The sequence below is a fragment of the Coregonus lavaretus genome (genome assembly GCF_964263955.1).
Source record: "Coregonus lavaretus genome assembly, contig: HAP1_SCAFFOLD_765, whole genome shotgun sequence".
Taxonomy (NCBI): domain Eukaryota; kingdom Metazoa; phylum Chordata; class Actinopteri; order Salmoniformes; family Salmonidae; genus Coregonus; species Coregonus lavaretus.
In genome coordinates this window covers 145,480-166,067 of record NW_028163825.1, presented here as the reverse complement: position 1 = coordinate 166,067, position 20,588 = coordinate 145,480, and the positions used below count along the sequence as shown (strand labels likewise).

The following is a 20,588-nucleotide window of genomic DNA, read 5'->3' as shown; positions in this document are numbered from 1 at the left end:
CCTTCCCATATAATTTTTCCACATTTTATTACGTTACAGCCTTATTCTAAAATGGATTAAATAATAAAAATCCTCATCAATCTACACCCAATACCCCATAATGACCCAATACCCCATAATGACCCAATACCCCATAATACCCCATAATGACCCAATACCCCATAATGACCCAACACCCCATAATGACCCAATACCCCATAATGACCCAATACCCCATAATGACCCAATACCCCATAATGACCCAATACCCCATAACGACCCAATACCCCATAACGACCCAATACCCCATAATGACCCAATACCCCATAATGACAAAGTGAAAACAGGTTAACAAATGTGTGCAAATGTATTACAAATAAAAAACAGAAATCCCTTATTCAGACCCTTTGCTATGAGTTTCGTAATTGAGCTCAGGTGCATCCTGTTTCCATTGATCATCCTTGAGATGTTTCTACAACTTGATTGGAGTCCACCTGTGGTAAATTCAATTGATTGGACATGATTTGGAAAGGCACACAGCTGTCTATATAAGGTCCCACAGTTGACCGTGCATGTCAGAGCAAAAACCAAGCCATGAGGTTGAAGGAATTGTCCGTAGAGCTCCGAGACAGGATTGTGTTGAGGCACAGATCTGGGGAAGGGTACCAAAACATTTCTGCAGCATTGAAGGTCCCCAAGAACAGTGGTATCCAACGTTCTTAAATGGAAGAAGTTTGGAACCACCAATACTCTTCCTAGAGCTGGCCGCCCAGCCAAACTGAGCAATCGGGGGAGAAGGGCCTTGTTCAGGGAGGTGACCAAGAACCCGATGGTCACTCTGACAGAGATCCAGAGTTCCTCTGTGGAGATGGAAGAACCTTCCAGAAGGACAACCATCTCTGGAGCACTCCACCGATCAGGCTTTTATGGTAGAGTGGTCAGACGGATGCCACTCCTCAGTAAAAGGCACATGACATCCCACTTGGAGTTTGCCAAAAGGCACCTAAAGGATTCTCAGACCATGAGAAACAAGATTCTCTGGTCTGATGAAACCAAGATTGAACTCTTTGGCCTGAATGCCAAGCATCACGTCTGGAGGAAACCTGGCACCATCCCTACGGTGAAGCATGATGGTGGCATCATCATGCTGTGGGGATGTTTTTCAGTGACAGGGACAGAGAGACTAGTCAGGATCGAGGGAAAGATGAACTGAGCAAAGAACAGAGAGATCCTTGATGAAAACCTGCTCCAGTGCGCTCAGGACCTTAGACTGGGGCGAAGGTTCACCTTCCAACAGGACAACGACCCTAAGCACATAGCCAAGACAACGCAGGAGTGGCTTCGGGACAAGTCTCTGAATGTCCTTGAGTGGCCCAGCCAGAGCCTGGACTTGAACCCGATCGAACATCTCTGGAGAGACCTGAAAATAGCTGTGCATCAACGCTCCCCATCCAACCTGACAGAACTTGCAAGGATCTGCAGAGAAGAATGGGAGAAACTCCCCAAATAAAGGTGTGCCAAGCTTGTAGCGTCATACCCAAGAAGACTTGAGGCTGTAATCGCTGCCAAAGGTGCTTCAACAAAGTACTGAGTAAAGGGTCTGAATACATGTGTAAATGTGATATTTCAGTTTTTTATATTGAATACATTTTTTTATTGTCATTATGGAGTATTGTGTGTAGATTGATGAGGGGGAAAAAACAATGTAATCCATTTTAGAATAAGGCTGTAATGTAACAAAATGTGGAAAAAGTCAAGGGGTCTGAATACTTTCCGAATGCACTGAATGTTCCACCCTACGCCCCATACCAGATGGGGTCCTGTTTTCCCTTTCTTTAATGGTCCCTACAGATAATGCACCTCATTTCTTCACTGACAAAGTCCTTGTTGTTTGATTAAATTCACAGCTAGGAAATACTCCAACCAAAACAACTAAATGAAAAGTGTGTAAAGAAGTGGCAGCAATGGCTCAATTCAACCGTCACTGTAGAGATCTGAAGACAGTGTACCCGTTCTGGGTTGTTGTCTGTCTGTTTTATCTCCATGACAACTGTCCATCTGTTCCATTCACCTCCCTGGTCTCCATGGCGATTGTCTGAAGCACTCCAAGCTGACAGAACACCTGACACACAAGTGTCCATCATTGTCTTTGGTCAGTTAAATAAATGTGCAAAACATGGTTTTTCTACTTCTAGCGGTCTCCTTGATTGAGCCATATTGGTTCTTGTTTGCTTTGCATGAGGTCAGTTCACAGCATTGTAAAGGTTCTTCTCTCTCCTCCTCCTTCCCCTGTGGACGGGGGCTATGCGGAGGTCCCAGAGCTCTGTGAGGACGGCAGGGGCTGAGGCTGGGGGTTAGGGGAGCCAGAGCTGGGCTGGACCTGAGCCTGGAACTGAGCCATCTGCTCTGGGCTGGCCAGGGTTTTCAGGAGGTTGTTCTCCTGCTCCAACTGAGAGTTCCTCTCTATCAGCTCCTTAATCTGGTCCTTCAACACATCCACCTCCTCTCTCACAGCATACATCAGGTGGCTCTTTACCAGGTCCTGGGAGAGATGGAGAGAGAGAGATGGAGAGAGATGGAGGCAGGGAGAGAGAGAAGGTGAGAGAGGAAGGGATGAGGCAGAGAGATGGAGAGAGGAAGGGATGAGGCAGAGAGATGGAGAGAGGAAGGGATGGAGGGAGAGAGATGGAGAGAGGAAGGGATGAGGCAGAGAGATGGAGAGAGGAAGGGATGAGGCAGAGAGATGGCGAAAGGAAGGGATGGAGGGAGAGAGATGGAGAGAGGAAGGGATGAGGGAGAGAGATGGAGAGAGGAAGGGATGAGGCAGAGAGATGGAGAGAGGAAGGGATGAGGCAGAGAGATGGAGAGAGGAAGGGATGGAAGGAGAGATGGAGAGAGGAAGGGATGGAAGGAGAGAGATGGATAGAGGAAGGGATGAGGCAGAGAGAGGAAGGGATGAGGCAGAGAGGAAGGGATGAGGCAGAGAGATGGAGAGAGGAAGGGATGGAAGGAGAGAGATGGAGAGAGGAAGGGATGAGGCAGAGAGATGGAGAGAGGAAGGGATGGAAGGAGAGAGATGGAGAGAGGAAGGGATGAGGCAGAGAGATGGAGAGAGGAAGGGATGAGGCAGAGAGATGGAGAGAGGAAGGGATGGAAGGAGAGAGATGGAGAGAGGAAGGGATGAGGCAGAGAGATGGAGAGAGGAAGGGATGAGGCAGAGAGATAGAGAGGAAGGGATGAGGCAGAGAGATGGAGAGAGGAAGGGATGGAAGGAGAGAGATGGAGAGAGGAAGGGATGGAAGGAGAGAGATGGAGAGAGGAAGGGATGGAAGGAGAGAGATGGAGAGAGGAAGGGATGAGGCAGAGAGATGGAGGAAGGGATGGAAGGAGAGAGATGGAGAGAGGAAGGGATGAGGCAGAGAGATGGAGAGAGGAAGGGATGAGGCAGAGAGATGGAGAGAGGAAGGGATGAGGCAGAGAGATGGAGAGAGGAAGGGATGGAAGGAGAGAGATGGAGAGAGGAAGGGATGGAAGGAGAGAGATGGAGAGAGGAAGGGATGGAGGGGGAGAGAGGAAGGGATGAGGCAGAGATGGAGAGAGGAAGGGATGAGGCAGAGAGATGGAGAGAGGAAGGGATGAGGCAGAGAGATGGCGAAAGGAAGGGATGGAGGGAGAGAGATGGAGAGAGGAAGGGATGAGGCAGAGAGATGGAGAGAGGAAGGGATGAGGCAGAGAGATGGAGAGAGGAAGGGATGGAAGGAGAGAGATGGAGAGAGGAAGGGATGGAAGGAGAGAGATGGAGAGAAGAAGGGATGGAAGGAGAGAGATGGAGAGAGGAAGGGATGGAAGGAGAGAGATGGAGAGAGGAAGGGATGGAAGGAGAGAGATGGAGAGAGGAAGGGATGGAAGGAGAGAGATGGAGAGAGGAAGGGATGGAAGGAGAGAGATGGATAGAGGAAGGGATGAGGCAGAGAGAGGAAGGGATGAGGCAGAGAGGAAGGGATGAGGCAGAGAGATGGAGAGAGGAAGGGATGGAAGGAGAGAGATGGAGAGAGGAAGGGATGAGGCAGAGAGATGGAGAGAGGAAGGGATGAGGCAGAGAGAGGAAGGGATGAGGCAGAGAGGAAGGAATGAGGCAGAGAGGAAGGAATGAGGCAGAGAGATGGAGAGAGGAAGGGATGGAAGGAGAGAGATGGAGAGAGGAAGGGATGAGGCAGAGAGATAGAGAGGAAGGGATGAGGCAGAGAGATGGAGAGGAAGGGATGAGGCAGAGAGATGGAGAGAGGAAGGGATGAGGCAGAGAGATGGAGAGATGAAGCAGAGAGATGGAGAGAGGAAGGGATGGAAGGAGAGAGATGGAGAGAGGAAGGGATGGAAGGAGAGAGATGGAGAGAGGAAGGGATGGAGGGGGAGAGAGGAAGGGATGAGGCAGAGATGGAGAGAGGAAGGGATGAGGCAGAGAGATGGAGAGAGGAAGGGATGAGGCAGAGAGATGGAGAGAGGAAGGGATGAGGCAGAGAGATGGAGAGAGGAAGGGATGAGGCAGAGAGATGGAGAGAGGAAGGGGTGAGGCAGAGAGATGGAGAGAGGAAGGGATGGAAGGAGAGAGATGGAGAGAGGAAGGGATGAGGCAGAGAGATGAGAGAGGAAGGGATGAGGCAGAGAGATGGAGAGGAAGGAGTGAGGCAGAGAGATGGAGAGAGGAAGGGATGGAGGGAGAGAGATGGAGAGAGGAAGGGATGAGGCAGAGAGATGGAGAGAGGAAGGGGTGAGGCAGAGAGATGGAGAGAGGAAGGGGTGAGGCAGAGAGATAAAGGGAGAGATAAATGTATTTGTTTAATGTGAGAGTTAGATGGGTCAAAGATCATACCCCCAAGACATGCTAACCTCTCACCATTACCAATAACAGGGGAGGTAAGGATGTTTTGGGGGGTATGGTATTTGTGCATCTGTAACTTTCTCACTCATCATTATTCACAATTCATTCAGGATTATCCGTAATCATGGTAGCATCCACATTAATGTATAAGTGTTTAGGAACATATTATATTCTTATTGACAATAAAAGTGACTCCAAAATGACACAATACATTATTTACCATTTATCATTTCTATTGGGCACAAAATAATCTGAAACACAACCAAAACAAACAGCAAATGCATCCAACAAGTTTGTAGAGTCCCAAGCTTGATGTAGTCATTGTGTGCTGTGAATATGGGACCAAGTCACCAGCTTGATGTAGTCATTGCCTGCTGTGAATATGGGACCAAGTCACCAGCTTGATGTAGTCATTGCCTGCTGTGAATATGGGACCAAGTCACCAGCTTGATGTAGTCATTGCATGCTGTGAATATGGGACCAAATAATTAACTTTTTAATACACATACGTGAATTTGTCCCAATACTTTTGGTCCCCTGAAATGGGGGGACTATGTACAAAAAGTGCTGTAATTTGTAAACGGTTCACCCTATATGGATGAAAATACCCTCAAATTAAAGCTGACAGTCTGCAGTTTGGAATACCGAGGTCTAACTGTCTGAATCCTTTAGGGGCTCACTGTATATGTATGTTCCATATCCTTTCCACAGCAGTGAACAGTTCAGTCAGAAAGGGCTCACTGTATATGTATGTTCCATATCCTTTCCACAGCAGTGAACAGTTCAGTCAGAAAGGATACAGCATCTCTAATCATCCAAGACAAAGTAACAACCACACACTGACTGATGGAAAACTGATGGAATCTGACCAGAAAATACATTCATACAGAAAAGTTCTATCTTCAGCTGTGATGGTAGAATTCTCTGATATCAGAAATCTATTGTTGTGTGCAGGCAGTTAGTTAGTGGTTAGTTAGTGGTTAGTTAGTGGTCTAATGAGAGGAAGCATTCCCATAGCAGTTAGTTAGTGGTCTAATGAGAGGAAGCATTCCCATAGCAGTTAGTTAGTGGTCTAATGAGAGGAAGCATTCCCATAGCAGTTAGTTAGTGGTCTAATGAGAGGAAGCATTCCCATAGCAGTTAGTTAGTGGTCTAATGAGAGGAGGCATTCCCATAGCAGTTAGTTAGTGGTCTAATGAGAGGAAGCATTCCCATAGCAGTTAGTTAGTTAGTTAGTGGTCTAATGAGAGGAAGCATTCCCATAGCAGTTAGTTAGTGGTCTAATGAGAGGAAGCATTCCCATAGCAGTTAGTTAGTGGTCTAATGAGAGGAAGCATTCCCATAGCAGTTAGTTAGTGGTCTAATGAGAGGAAGCATTCCCATAGTAGTTAGTTAGTTAGTGGTCTAATGAGAGGAAGCATTCCCATAGCAGTTAGTTAGTTAGTGGTCTAATGAGAGGAAGCATTCCCATAGCAGTTAGTTAGTGGTCTAATGAGAGGAAGCATTCCCATAGCAGTTAGTTAGTGGTCTAATGAGAGGAAGCATTCCCATAGCAGTTAGTTAGTGGTCTAATGAGAGGAAGCATTCCCATAGCAGTTAGTTAGTGGTCTAATGACTGGAAGCATTCCCATAGCAGTTAGTTAGTGGTCTAATGAGAGGAAGCATTCCCATAGCAGTTAGTTAGTGGTCTAATGACTGGAAGCATTCCCATAGCAGTTAGTTAGTTAGTGGTCTAATGAGAGGAAGCATTCCCATAGCAGTTAGTTAGTGGTCTAATGAGAGGAAGCATTCCCATAGCAGTTAGTTAGTGGTCTAATGACTGGAGGCATTCCCATAGCAGTTAGTTAGTGGTCTAATGAGTGGAAGCATTCCCATAGCAGTTAGTTAGTGGTCTAATGAGAGGAGGCATTCCCATAGCAGTTAGTTAGTGGTCTAATGAGAGGAAGCATTCCCATAGCAGTTAGTTAGTTAGTTAGTGGTCTAATGAGAGGAAGCATTCCCATAGCAGTTAGTTAGTGGTCTAATGAGAGGAAGCATTCCCATAGCAGTTAGTTAGTTAGTGGTCTAATGAGAGGAAGCATTCCCATAGCAGTTAGTTAGTGGTCTAATGAGAGGAAGCATTCCCATAGCAGTTAGTTAGTGGTCTAATGAGAGGAAGCATTCCCATAGCAGTTAGTTAGTGGTCTAATGAGAGGAAGCATTCCCATAGCAGTTAGTTAGTGGTCTAATGACTGGAGGCATTCCCATAGCAGTCAGTTAGTTAGTGGTCTAATGAGAGGAAGCATTCCCATAGCAGTTAGTTAGTGGTCTAATGAGAGGAAGCATTCCCATAGCAGTTAGTTAGTTAGTGGTCTAATGAGAGGAAGCATTCCCATAGCAGTTAGTTAGTGGTCTAATGAGAGGAAGCATTCCCATAGCAGTTAGTTAGTGGTCTAATGAGAGGAAGCATTCCCATAGCAGTTAGTTAGTGGTCTAATGAGAGGAAGCATTCCCATAGCAGTTAGTTAGTGGTCTAATGAGAGGAAGCATTCCCATAGCAGTTAGTTAGTGGTCTAATGACTGGAGGCATTCCCATAGCAGTTAGTTAGTTAGTGGTCTAATGAGAGGAAGCATTCCCATAGCAGTTAGTTAGTGGTCTAATGACTGGAGGCATTCCCATAGCAGTTAGTTAGTTAGTGGTCTAATGAGAGGAAGCATTCCCATAGCAGTTAGTTAGTGGTCTAATGACTGGAGGCATTCCCATAGCAGTTAGTTAGTGGTCTAATGAGAGGAAGCATTCCCATAGCAGTTAGTTAGTGGTCTAATGAGAGGAAGCATTCCCATAGCAGTTAGTTAGTGGTCTAATGAGAGGAAGCATTCCCATAGCAGTTAGTTAGTGGTCTAATGAGAGGAAGCATTCCCATAGCAGTTAGTTAGTGGTCTAATGAGAGGAAGCATTCCCATAGCAGTTAGTTAGTGGTCTAATGAGAGGAAGCATTCCCATAGCAGTTAGTTAGTTAGTGGTCTAATGAGAGGAAGCATTCCCATAGCAGTTAGTTAGTGGTCTAATGAGTGGAAGCATTCCCATAGCAGTTAGTTAGTGGTCTAATGAGTGGAAGCATTCCCATAGCAGTTAGTTAGTGGTCTAATGAGAGGAAGCATTCCCATAGCAGTTAGTTAGTGGTCTAATGAGAGGAAGCATTCCCATAGCAGTTAGTTAGTGGTCTAATGAGAGGAAGCATTCCCATAGCAGTTAGTTAGTGGTCTAATGAGAGGAAGCATTCCCATAGCAGTTAGTTAGTGGTCTAATGCAGTTCCCGCCTTCAAACTGACAAGCTAGAGAACAGAATGTTCTGCATCGGCAGGGAGGAGCTAACAGATAAGTTATTTATACCGGGGCATCTGAGAGCAGACTTGCCTAGCAACACCTGACAGGGAACCGACCAACCGGATCACGGCAAATACAGAAACGGTTGCAGTCATTCAATCAAAGTGTCTTTATTGTACCAAGTATCCAACTGTTTTATTACCGACACGTTCTCTCTCCCAGAACAGTCAGATGTTCCAACACTTTAATTAGACTCCAGTACTCTGAACACCGGTCCTATTCCGTTTAAATAAAGTTGACATTTACATTTGACCTTTTAGTCATTTAGATGTGATTATATTATATACATATTAACGATGAGGATATTAACTTACCATTGCTTGTTCGATTTTATTGTCGATGGCCACCAAACTGGCACCAGAAGAACTGAAACACAAACATACACAACTCCAGCTTTAACAATAACAGGGTTGGGGTTGGGGTTAGGGTTAGCTAATAACACATTATAACCCTATATAGACATCACTGGGGTTAGGGTTAGCTAACCCTATATAGACATCACTGGGGTTAGGGTTAGCTAACCCTATATAGACGTCACTGGGGTTAGGGTTAGCTAACCCTATATAGACGTCACTGGGGTTAGGGTTAGCTAACCCTATATAGACGTCACTGGGGTTAGGGTTAGCTAACCCTATATAGACGTCACTGGGGTTAGGGTTAGCTAACCCTATATAGACATCACTGGGGTTAGGGTTAGCTAACCCTATATAGACATCACTGGGGTTAGGGTTAGCTAACCCTATATAGACATCACTGGGGTTAGGGTTAGCTAACCCTATATAGACATCACTGGGGTTAGGGTTAGCTAACCCTATATAGACATCACTGGGGTTAGGGTTAGCTAACCCTATATAGACATCACTGGGGTTAGGGTTAGCTAACCCTATATAGACATCACTGGGGTTAGGGTTAGCTAACCCTATATAGACATCACTGGGGTTAGGGTTAGCTAACCCTATATAGACATCACTGGGGTTAGGGTTAGCTAACCCTATATATAGACATCACTGGGGTTAGGGTTAGCTAACCCTATATAGACATCACTGGGGTTAGGGTTAGCTAACCCTATATAGACGTCACTGGGGTTTTGGCAGATGTTGACACGGTGGGTATTAGTGAAGGTGCATTCTGAACTCTTTAGAATAAACAGATTTTTGCCATCACATTAACGGACTGAATGAAGGAATGTACAACTATTAGTCTTTATATATAGCTATAAGAGTATTATTGTTGGGGTTTAACTACCAGGTTGTGGGACTTTAGCTACAAGGTTTATGTAAGGGTTATATAATGTTATGGTTATAAATTATTTATAGTCAACACGATGCGGAAAAGTTTAACACTGCAGAGCTCATCAAGTTATGAACCCCTCAATACTGCAGGACCGCACCACGCATTAAAGCATATAATCATCATAATACATTGAAATTCTAACCGTCACGGTCCCATTCATTTGATGCATAGCCATATTCTATTGCTTTTGCATACAAGTTTGATAAATAAGCTGGGAAAACATGTTACCTATTGTCAAGCCTGACTGGACTGGTCTCTTTAGCAAGCACGGAAGACAGAAAAGAAATAGACAAATTCCTCAGTTGACAAACACCAAGGTCCATCTCCACTGCAAAACAATGGGAATTCATCATTTTCCATCCATTAAAACAAAAGGCAATATTTCAAATGTAGAAAATGTCCAGTGTAATAAAAGTAAAGAAACATCAGAATTGGCAGAAGGTCCGTTCTCCGGGCGGTACAAGCTGACAACCGGGGCAGTCTTTACACTGAAGCAGCACAAAGGATAACCACAGCGAGACTGACTGGCTCCGCTAAGCTGGGAATCTGCAGCTCCCGTCCCAACTGCAGAAATGATGCATGAAAACAGCGCTGTACTGGCTGCCATTGGCGGAGAGTGACCTCATTTGAATAATTGAAGTGGCAACGCCCCCACCTGTGGCCCAGCTTCAGATGTAACTGCACCTAACTGTTCACTGCCATCCAAACCATCCAGAACCCAGGGTTAGGGTTATAGGGGATCCACTGCACCTAACTGTTCACTGCCATCCAAACCATCCAGAACCCAGGGTTAGGGTTATAGGGGATCCACTGCACCTAACTGTTCACTGCCATCCAAACCATACAGAACCCAGGAAGCAGCCCGGGACAGGATGAGGAGTCTCATCCAGAACCCAGGAAGCAGGCCGGGACAGGATGAGGAGTCTCATCCAGAACCCAGGAAGCAGGCCGGGACAGGATGAGGAGTCTCATCCAGAACCCAGGAAGCAGCCCGGGACAGGATGAGGCGTCTCACTGGGAAACAGTTGGGAAACAGTGAGGAAACGTTTCTCCAATACTTCTGGTTTCTTAAAATCAGCTTCAACATTTGTCATCTTCATTGTAACTAAAATGCTAAAACAAATGTAGACTATGTATGAGCAGAACGAATGACTAATACAAGGGAAAGTCAGACCTGGTCTGGTACAGTAGACCATAACGTGAAAATAGATGTTTTAAATACTATGGCCACTTTGTTTGGTAGCCTATAGAAACCCTATTGGGTTAGGGTTATAGGGGATCCACTGCAGCAGCAGGTGGGAGTTGGGACTGGACTCTATAGGTGGAACCATAAACAGGGTTATAGGGGATCCACTGCAGCAGCAGGTGGGAGTTGGGACTGGACTCTATAGGTGGAACCATAAACAGGGTTAGGGTTATAGGGGATCCACTGCAGCAGCAGGTGGGAGTTGGGACTGTACTCTATAGGTGGAACCATAAACAGGGTTAGGGTTATAGGGGATCCACTGCAGCAGCAGGTGGGAGTTGGGACTGTCCTCTATAGGTGGAACCATAAACAGGGTTAGGGTTATAGGGGATCCACTGCAGCAGCAGGTGGGAGTTGGGACTGTACTCTATAGGTGGAACCATAAACAGGGTTAGGGTTATAGGGGATCCACTGCAGCAGCAGGTGGGAGTTGGGACTGGACTCTATAGGTGGAACCATAAACAGGGTTATAGGGGATCCACTGCAGCAGCAGGTGGGAGTTGGGACTGTACTCTATAGGTGTAACCATAAACAGGGTTAGGGTTATAGGGGATCCACTGCAGCAGCAGGTGGGAGTTGGGACTGGACTCTATAGGTGTAACCATAAACAGGGTTAGGGTTATAGGGGATCCACTGCAGCAGCAGGTGGGAGTTGGGACTGTACTCTATAGGTGGAACCATAAACAGGGTTAGGGTTATAGGGGATCCACTGCAGCAGCAGGTGGGAGTTGGGACTGTACTCTATAGGTGGAACCATAAACAGGGTTAGGGTTATAGGGGATCCACTGCAGCAGCAGGTGGGAGTTGGGACTGTCCTCTATAGGTGGAACCATAAACAGGGTTAGGGTTATAGGGGATCCACTGCAGCAGCAGGTGGGAGTTGGGACTGTACTCTATAGGTGGAACCATAAACAGGGTTAGGGTTATAGGGGATCCACTGCAGCAGCAGGTGGGAGTTGGGACTGGACTCTATAGGTGGAACCATAAACAGGGTTATAGGGGATCCACTGCAGCAGCAGGTGGGAGTTGGGACTGGACTCTATAGGTGGAACCATAAACAGGGTTAGGGTTATAGGGGATCCACTGCAGCAACAGGTGGGAGTTGGGACTGTACTCTATAGGTGGAACCATAAACAGGGTTAGGGTTATAGGGGATCCACTGCAGCAGCAGGTGGGAGTTGGGACTGGACTCTATAGGTGGAACCATAAACAGGGTTATAGGGGATCCACTGCAGCAGCAGGTGGGAGTTGGGACTGGACTCTATAGGTGGAACCATAAACAGGGTTAGGGTTATAGGGGATCCACTGCAGCAGCAGGTGGGAGTTGGGACTGTACTCTATAGGTGTAACCATAAACAGGGTTAGGGTTATAGGGGATCCACTGCAGCAGCAGGTGGGAGTTGGGACTGGACTCTATAGGTGGAACCATAAACAGGGTTAGGGTTATAGGGGATCCACTGCAGCAGCAGGTGGGAGTTGGGACTGTACTCTATAGGTGTAACCATAAACAGGGTTAGGGTTATAGGGGATCCACTGCAGCAGCAGGTGGGAGTTGGGACTGTACTCTATAGGTGGAACCATAAACAGGGTTAGGGTTATAGGGGATCCACTGCAGCAGCAGGTGGGAGTTGGGACTGTACTCTATAGGTGGAACCATAAACAGGGTTAGGGTTATAGGGGATCCACTGCAGCAGCAGGTGGGAGTTGGGACTGTACTCTATAGGTGGAACCATAAACAGGGTTAGGGTTATAGGGGATCCACTGCAGCAACAGGTGGGAGTTGGGACTGTACTCTATAGGTGGAACCATAAACAGGGTTAGGGTTATAGGGGATCCACTGCAGCAGCAGGTGGGAGTTGGGACTGGACTCTATAGGGTGGAACCATAAACAGGGTTAGGGTTATAGGGGATCCACTGCAGCAGCAGGTGGGAGTTGGGACTGTACTCTATAGGTGGAACCATAAACAGGGTTAGGGTTATAGGGGATCCACTGCAGCAGCAGGTGGGAGTTGGGACTGTACTCTATAGGTGGAACCATAAACAGGGTTAGGGTTATAGGGGATCCACTGCAGCAGCAGGTGGGAGTTGGGACTGTACTCTATAGGTGTAACCATAAACAGGGTTAGGGTTATAGGGGATCCACTGCAGCAGCAGGTGGGAGTTGGGACTGGACTCTATAAAGAGTCTCCTGTGTGAAAACCCCACCTATCGGTTGCACAGGAACCAAGACTGTTCAAGTCTGAAGTCAACTGGACACAAAAAAAAAAAACGGTTGCATTTTGTGTAGAAATGTTAACTGTGGTCACAGAATAGATAGATCAGAATTAGAGCAGGGTGAAACGAGGCTAAGGAGTTAGTCACTAACCTAGATCCAGCCTTATCAAATGAGAGACGGTCACAACCTAGATCCAGCCTTATCAAATGAGAGACGGTCACAACCTAGATCCAGCCTTATCAAATGAGAGACGGTCACAACCTAGATCCAGCCTTATCAAATGAGAGACGTCACAACCTAGATTCCAGCCTTATCAAATGAGAGACGGTCACAACCTAGATCCAGCCTTATCATATGAGAGACGGTCACAACCTAGATCCAGCCTTATCAAATGAGAGACGGTCACAACCTAGATCCAGCCTTATCAAATGAGAGACGGTCACAACCTAGATCCAGCCTTATCAAATGAGAGACGGTCACAACCTAGATCCAGCCTTATCAAATGAGAGATGGTCACAACCTAGATCCAGCCTTATCATATGAGAGACGGTCACAACCTAGAACCAGCTTTATCAAATGAGAGACGGTCACAACCTAGATCCAGCCTTATCAAATGAGAGACGGTCACAACCTAGATCCAGCCCTATCAAATGAGAGACGGTCACAACCTAGATCCAAATATAAAGGGCAGGTCCTGAACAACTGACATTTCCTCACCTTTAACAGACACTCAATGTTCATCCTTACCTCTATTCAAACAACAGTCAATGTTCATCCTTACCTCTATTAAAACAACAGTCAATGTTCATCCTTACCTCTATTAAAACAACAGTCAATGTTCAGATAGTGATCTATCCTATAGACAGGGCTCTACAGTGCTAGCCCCTCTATTAAAACAGTCAATGTTCAGATAGTGATCTATCCTATAGACAGGGCTCTACAGTGCTAGCCCCTCTATTAAAACAGTCAATGTTCAGATAGTGATCTATCCTATAGACAGGGCTCTACAGTGCTAGCCCCTCTATTAAAACAACAGTCAATGTTCAGATAGTGATCTATCCTATAGACAGGGCTCTACAGTGCTAGCCCCTCTATTAAAACAACAGTCAATGTTCAGATAGTGATCTATCCTATAGACAGGGCTCTACAGTGCTAGCCCCTCTATTAAAACAACAGTCAATGTTCAGATAGTGATCTATCCTATAGACAGGGCTCTACAGTGCTAGCCCCTCTATTAAAACAACAGTCAATGTTCAGATAGTGATCTATCCTATAGACAGGGCTCTACAGTGCTAGCCCCTCTATTAAAACAGTCAATGTTCAGATAGTGATCTATCCTATAGACAGGGCTCTACAGTGCTAGCCCCTCTATTAAAACAACAGTCAATGTTCAGATAGTGATCTATCCTATAGACAGGGATCTACAGTGCTAGCCCCTCTATTAAAACAACAGTCAATGTTCAGATAGTGATCTATCCTATAGACAGGGCTCTACAGTGCTAGCCCCTCTATTAAAACAACAGTCAATGTTCAGATAGTGATCTATCCTATAGACAGGGCTCTACAGTGCTAGCCCCTCTATTAAAACAGTCAATGTTCAGATAGTGATCTATCCTATAGACAGGGCTCTACAGTGCTAGCCCCTCTATTAAAACAACAGTCAATGTTCAGATAGTGATCTATCCTATAGACAGGGCTCTACAGTGCTAGCCCCTCTATTAAAACAGTCAATGTTCAGATAGTGATCTATCCTATAGACAGGGCTCTACAGTGCTAGCCCCTCTATTAAAACAACAGTCAATGTTCAGATAGTGATCTATCCTATAGACAGGGCTCTACAGTGCTAGCCCCTCTATTAAAACAACAGTCAATGTTCAGATAGTGATCTATCCTATAGACAGGGCTCTACAGTGCTAGCCCCTCTATTAAAACAACAGTCAATGTTCAGATAGTGATCTATCCTATAGACAGGGCTCTACAGTGCTAGCCCCTCTATTAAAACAGTCAATGTTCAGATAGTGATCTATCCTTTAGACAGGGCTCTACAGCTCCTGTGCTGTTGGTTCAGCTGTCGATCACAGATTGGTTGAGTGAATACATGGGAACATTTTGTACTCAGTTATCCAATCAGAAGAAGATCCTTCCATGATTTGATCTCATCTAAATATGAACACTAGTGCTGAGCGATTAACTGACATTTCAGTCATTTTCAGTTTTTAAAACAATTAATTGACCGACGTCGGTTTAATTATTTTAATTCCATTTCGTAGTTTTTTCCCCTGTGAACTATGTACAGACTCTGTAGAGATAAATCAGATCCAGCCTGAACTGGGCGACGGAGCAGGGAGTTGTAGTTTCCAACAGGCCAATATTCTACATAGTTTAGCACAGAATTAACTACATCATTCATTGCCCGCTGAAACTACAACACGGAGACGGAGAGAACAGAGAACGGAGAGAACAGAGAACGGAGAGAACAGAGAACGGAGAGAACAGAGAACGGAGAGAACAGAGAACGTGTGATCAGAGGGATAGAGAGCAGTGGCTTCCTGAGCCTGAAAATACACGATCTGAGTGATTTATAGTTGGGATTCAGCAGTCAGAAAAGGATGACTTATTTACTCTGAAGAACTACTAAAATAGTGAATCTGTCAGACAGCAGCTCTATAGAGATGAGAATAAGGAAGTGGCTCTGGATCAGAGCGTCTGCAGCTCTATAGAGATGAGAATAAGGAAGTGGCTCTGGATCAGAGCGTCTGCAGCTCTATAGAGATGAGAATAAGGAAGTGGCTCTGGATCAGAGCGTCTGCAGCTCTATAGAGATGAGAATAAGGAAGTGGCTCTGGATCAGAGCGTCTGCAGCTCTATAGAGATGAGAATAAGGAAGTGGCTCTGGATCAGAGCGTCTGCAGCTCTATAGAGATGAGAATAAGGAAGTGGCTCTGGATAAGAGCGTCTGCTAAATGACTAAAATGTAAAATGTAATAATAAAGTGATGAAATAAACAAGAGATAGCAGTAATGGGACGTCTCTTCCATCTTGGGACTTTAACTCATGGTTCTATTCTGTTGTTACAGCATTAAACTCACTTAATGCATTTAATGTCTAAAAAAAGGATCAAAAACTAAATCCATTATTTTTTGTAAATAATCTAACCGAAACGACCTCAAAAAGCACTAATCGTTCAGCACTAATAAAACACTAGGTTGTAGCCTACAAGCCAGCCAACGTAAAGGGTCATTTCCCATTTTAAGGCTAAATAGACTATTCTCTTGATTTGATCAGGACTAAATAGACTATTCTCTTGATTTGATCAGGACTAAATAGACTATTCTCTTGATTTGATCAGGACTAAATAGACTATTCTCTTGATTTGATCAGGACTAAATATACTTTTCTCTTGATTTGATCAGGACTAAATCAACTTCTCTTGATTTGATCAGGACTAAATAGACTATTCTCTTGATTGGATCAGGACTAAATAGACTTCTTAAATTTGATCAGGACTAAATCAACTATTCTCTTGATTTGATCAGGACTAAATAGACTTCTTAAATTTGATCAGGACTAAATCAACTATTCTCTTGATTTGATCAGGACTAAATAGACTTCTTAAATTTGATCAGGACTAAATCAACTATTCTCTTGATTGGATCATGACTAAATAGACTTATCTTTATTCGATCAAGAGTAAATACACTTCTCTTTATTAGATCAGGACTAAATAGACTATTGATTTGATCAGTACTAAATATATTATTCTCTTGATTCTCTGTGTACAGCAGCAATAAAACTGGCCTTCTTGAGACTAGTTGAGTATCTGGAGCATCAGCAATTGTGGGTCCGATTACAGGCTCAAAATGTCCAGAAACAAATAACGTTCTTCTGAAACTCGTCAGTCTATTCTTGTTCTGATAAATGAAGGCTATTCCATGTGAGAAATTGCCAAGAAACTGAAGATCTCGTATAACGCTGTGTACTACTCCCTTCACAGAACAGCGCAAACTGGCTCTAACCAGAATAGAAAGAGGAGTGGGAGGCCCCGGTGCACAACTGAGGAAGAGGACAAATACATTAGAGTGTCTAGTTTGAGAAACAGACGCCTCACAGGTCCTCAACTGGCAGCTTCATTAAATAGTACCCGCAAAACACCAGTCTCAATGTCAACAGTGAAGAGGCGACTCCGGGATGCTGACCTTCTAGGCAGAGTTGCAAAGAAAAAGCCATATCTCAGACTGGCCAATAAAAAGAAAAGATTAAGATGGGCAGTCTGAGATATGACTTTTTCTTTGCAACAAAAGAAATGTTCCGGATTGACTGACCTTCATGTCTTAAAGTAATGATGGACTGTCGTTTCTCTTTGCTTATTTGAGCTGTTCTGCCATAATATGGACTTGGTCTGTTCTCTCTGCTTATTTGAGCTGTTCTGCCATAATATGGACTTGGTCTGTTCTCTTTGCTTATTTGAGCTGTTCTGCCATAATATGGACTTGGTCTGTTCTCTTTGCTTATTTGAGCTGTTCTGCCATAATATGGACTTGGTCTGTTCTCTTTGCTTATTTGAGCTGTTCTGCCATAATATGGACTTGGTCTTTTACCAAATAGGGCTATCTTCTGTATACCACCCCTACCTTGTCACAACTGATTGGCTCAAACGCATTAAGGAAAGAAATTTCACATATTAACTCTTAACAATGTACACCTATTGATTGAAATGCATTCCAGGTGACTACCTCATGAAGCTGGTTAAGAAAATGCCAAGAGTGTGCAAAGCTGTCATCAAGGCAAAGGGTGGCTACTTTGAAGAATCTCAAATATAAAATATATGTTGATTTGTTTAACCCTTTTTTGGTTACTACATGATTCCATATGTGTTATTTCATAGTTTTGATGTCTTCACTATTATTCTACAATGTAGAAAATAGAACAAATAAAGAAAACCCCTGGAATGAGTAGGTGTGTCCAACCCTTTGACTGGTCCTGTATATAAACACACAGGCGGTAAATTAGTTAACAGAACAATATGTGGGTTCCAAACCGCTCGGCCAATAACAGCTAGTTTCCAGTTGGCCCCTCCCCACTCAGACCACTCCCAGACAGTCTAGCAAAGTTCTTGCTTGAGAAATTGCTCTTTGCTAAGAAGCTATTTGTTTATTTTTTACCATTTTAATTTAAAACAATCACAGTAAGGTAGGCCTACTTAACTGTTACCTTTAGAGCAGTCTATGATGTCATATTGGATCTTTAGAGCAGTCTATGATGTCATATTGCTGAGTCTACCTTCAACCGTTCTAATTCCAACACAGAGGCCATCCATCCATCCATCCATCCATCCATCCATCCATCCATCCATCCATCCTTACCTGTCCTCCTCTCCATCTGCAGACTGTGTCCTCAGGCCTGCAGCAGCAGCCAATAAGGCACTGGCATCTCCAGCCTTCCCCATGTTCTCCATGGAGCAGCCTCGTCCTGCAGCTCCCAGCCGGGACTGGTGTTGGAACAGCAGCCTCTGGGCATCCTCCAGCTGGGATGCCGTCAGGCTGGGGATGCTGCCCCCGTACGGAGCCCCGCTTTGGGCCAGGCTGGTGTGGCTGAGGGGCACCCCGTGGGTCAGGAGGGGCTGGAGGTCGGCTCGGAGTGTGGTCACGAAAGGGGCGGAAGGGTGCTGGGGGTGAGGGTGCAGCTGCTGGGCTGGGAGATTCTGGAGCTGACTCGGAAGGGGTTGAGGGACAGCGGCTGGGCCAGGCATGGACACCCCAAGAGAGCCAGGGTGTGGGGGGAGGACCTGGGACTGGAGAGGAGCCGTAGGCTGGATGAAGTCTGGAGGCCGGCTGCCTGTCTGGCTCACTAGCACCGCTGGGAGCTGCTGCGTGGGCTGGCCTGTCTGGGCATGGTCCATAGCATAGGGCACCTGCTGGGGCATGGCCTGACTCCCAGCACCCTGGGCATTCACCTGGGGGACTGCAGGTAGAGTACCACGGGGGACCATGCTGGTCCGCTGCAGCAGGAGAGGGTTAGGGTCCTGAGGGACCATGTGGACAGTCTGAGGGCTGCTGTAGTCCTGGTGCTGCTGGTATGGCTGCAGGGTCTGGGATGCCCCTGCTTCCATCTCTGGGCCTCCGTACTGGACAACACTGGCCACCACACTCCCATTCCCTGCTTCCATCTCTGGGCCTCCGTACTGGACAACACTGGCCACCACACTCCCATTCCCTGCTTCCATCTCTGGGCCTCCGTACTGGACAACACTGGCCACCACACTCCCATTCCCTGGTTCCATCTCTGGGCCTCCGTACTGGACAACACTGGCCACCACACTCCCATTCCCTGCTTCCATCTCTGGGCCTCCGTACTGGACAACACTGGCCACCACACTCCCATTCCCTGCTTCCATCTCTGGGCCTCCGTACTGGACAACACTGGCCACCACACTCCCATTCCCTGCTTCCATCTCTGGGCCTCCGTACTGGACAACACTGGCCACCACACTCCCATTCCATGCTTCGCTCTCTGGGCCGGCAGCGCTGGGTGCAGGGGCTGGGTCAGAAGTCGGCGCGGCAGGGGGAACCTCCTTCTCATAGTACTCTGTACACATCCATCTTCCCTTACGGAACGGCTCAGAGTTAGAGTCCAGCTTCACCACTCTGAAGCGAGACCCCGGAGCGGCTTGGGTCTGTGTCTGGGTGCTGGAGGTCATAGCCTGTGCCACCACTCCTGCCATCCCAATCTGGGTGCTATTGGTGGGCCCTGTGCCTCCAGGGAGAGACCCTACTCCACTGGATGTCCCTTGACGGCCTCCACTACTGTCAAAGCTTATAGGGTCCGCAGAGGGAGGGACACCACTACCACCGTCTATGGATGACACATCCATGCCTGGCCCAGCAGTGATGGTACCAGAGAACTGAGTGGTGGTATTCTCCACCATACCCTGCCCCATCTGGGTCTGGTTGGGCCCAGCCATTCCAGAGGAACTCCCCTCTGCCACTGAGACAGTAAAGGCTGCTGCCACCACATTCTCTTGCAGATTATGCACAGTCCCGTTCACCATGTTGCCAGGCTGCGGAGGACCCCGAGGCTGCAGGGGTTCGCTAGGAGGGCCCTGGGGTAGGGAGTGAGGGATCAGGGGTTGGTTAGGGGACGCTGCGCCTGGGGTCTCCACCCCATGGGGGCTGTTCAGGGTCTCATCCGAGGAGCTTCTCTCCGGGACGCCGGTGTCCCGAGATACGGACACATCCAGCATTTCAGAGGAGGAAAGGTCTTCTGTGTGGGATTCATCCATGTCATCATAACTCTCTGTGTCGTCCGCTATGCTGTTGTTGGTGCTAACAGAGACCTGGGCCAGGGTCACGCTAGTTATCTGGAAGCCACTCTTCTTTTTCACCTGAGACCCGGACTGGGAGAGGTTAAGGCTCAGGGGGTGGTGGTGTGGCCCAGGGGAGGAGGACCCAGCCTGGCTAGTTGACTGATAATCATCAGTGGGAATTACATTACTGCTACCTGCAGCATACCCAGATACTCCACCACTACCGGTGGTGTTACTGCCTCTTCTATTGTGGAAAGACATCTTCCTAGACCCAGTAGAATCTCCTGAAAAGTCATGTTGATGCAT

The 20,588-nt window shown here is 46.5% G+C and overlaps 1 protein-coding gene across 1 annotated transcript; it reads right to left on the bottom strand.

The window, feature by feature from the left end:
• Positions 1-1,166: 1,166 nt before the first annotated feature.
• On the bottom strand, positions 1,167-20,588 carry LOC311117748 (TSC22 domain family protein 1-like; the record flags this gene model as incomplete). The annotated part of the gene is made up of 4 exons (XM_084192668.1): positions 1,167-2,521; positions 8,540-8,591; positions 18,343-19,078; positions 19,412-20,588. 4 exons carry the CDS (start codon positions 20,586-20,588, stop codon positions 2,282-2,284), a joined length of 2,205 nt encoding a protein of 734 aa, XP_084048794.1. The 3' UTR covers positions 1,167-2,281.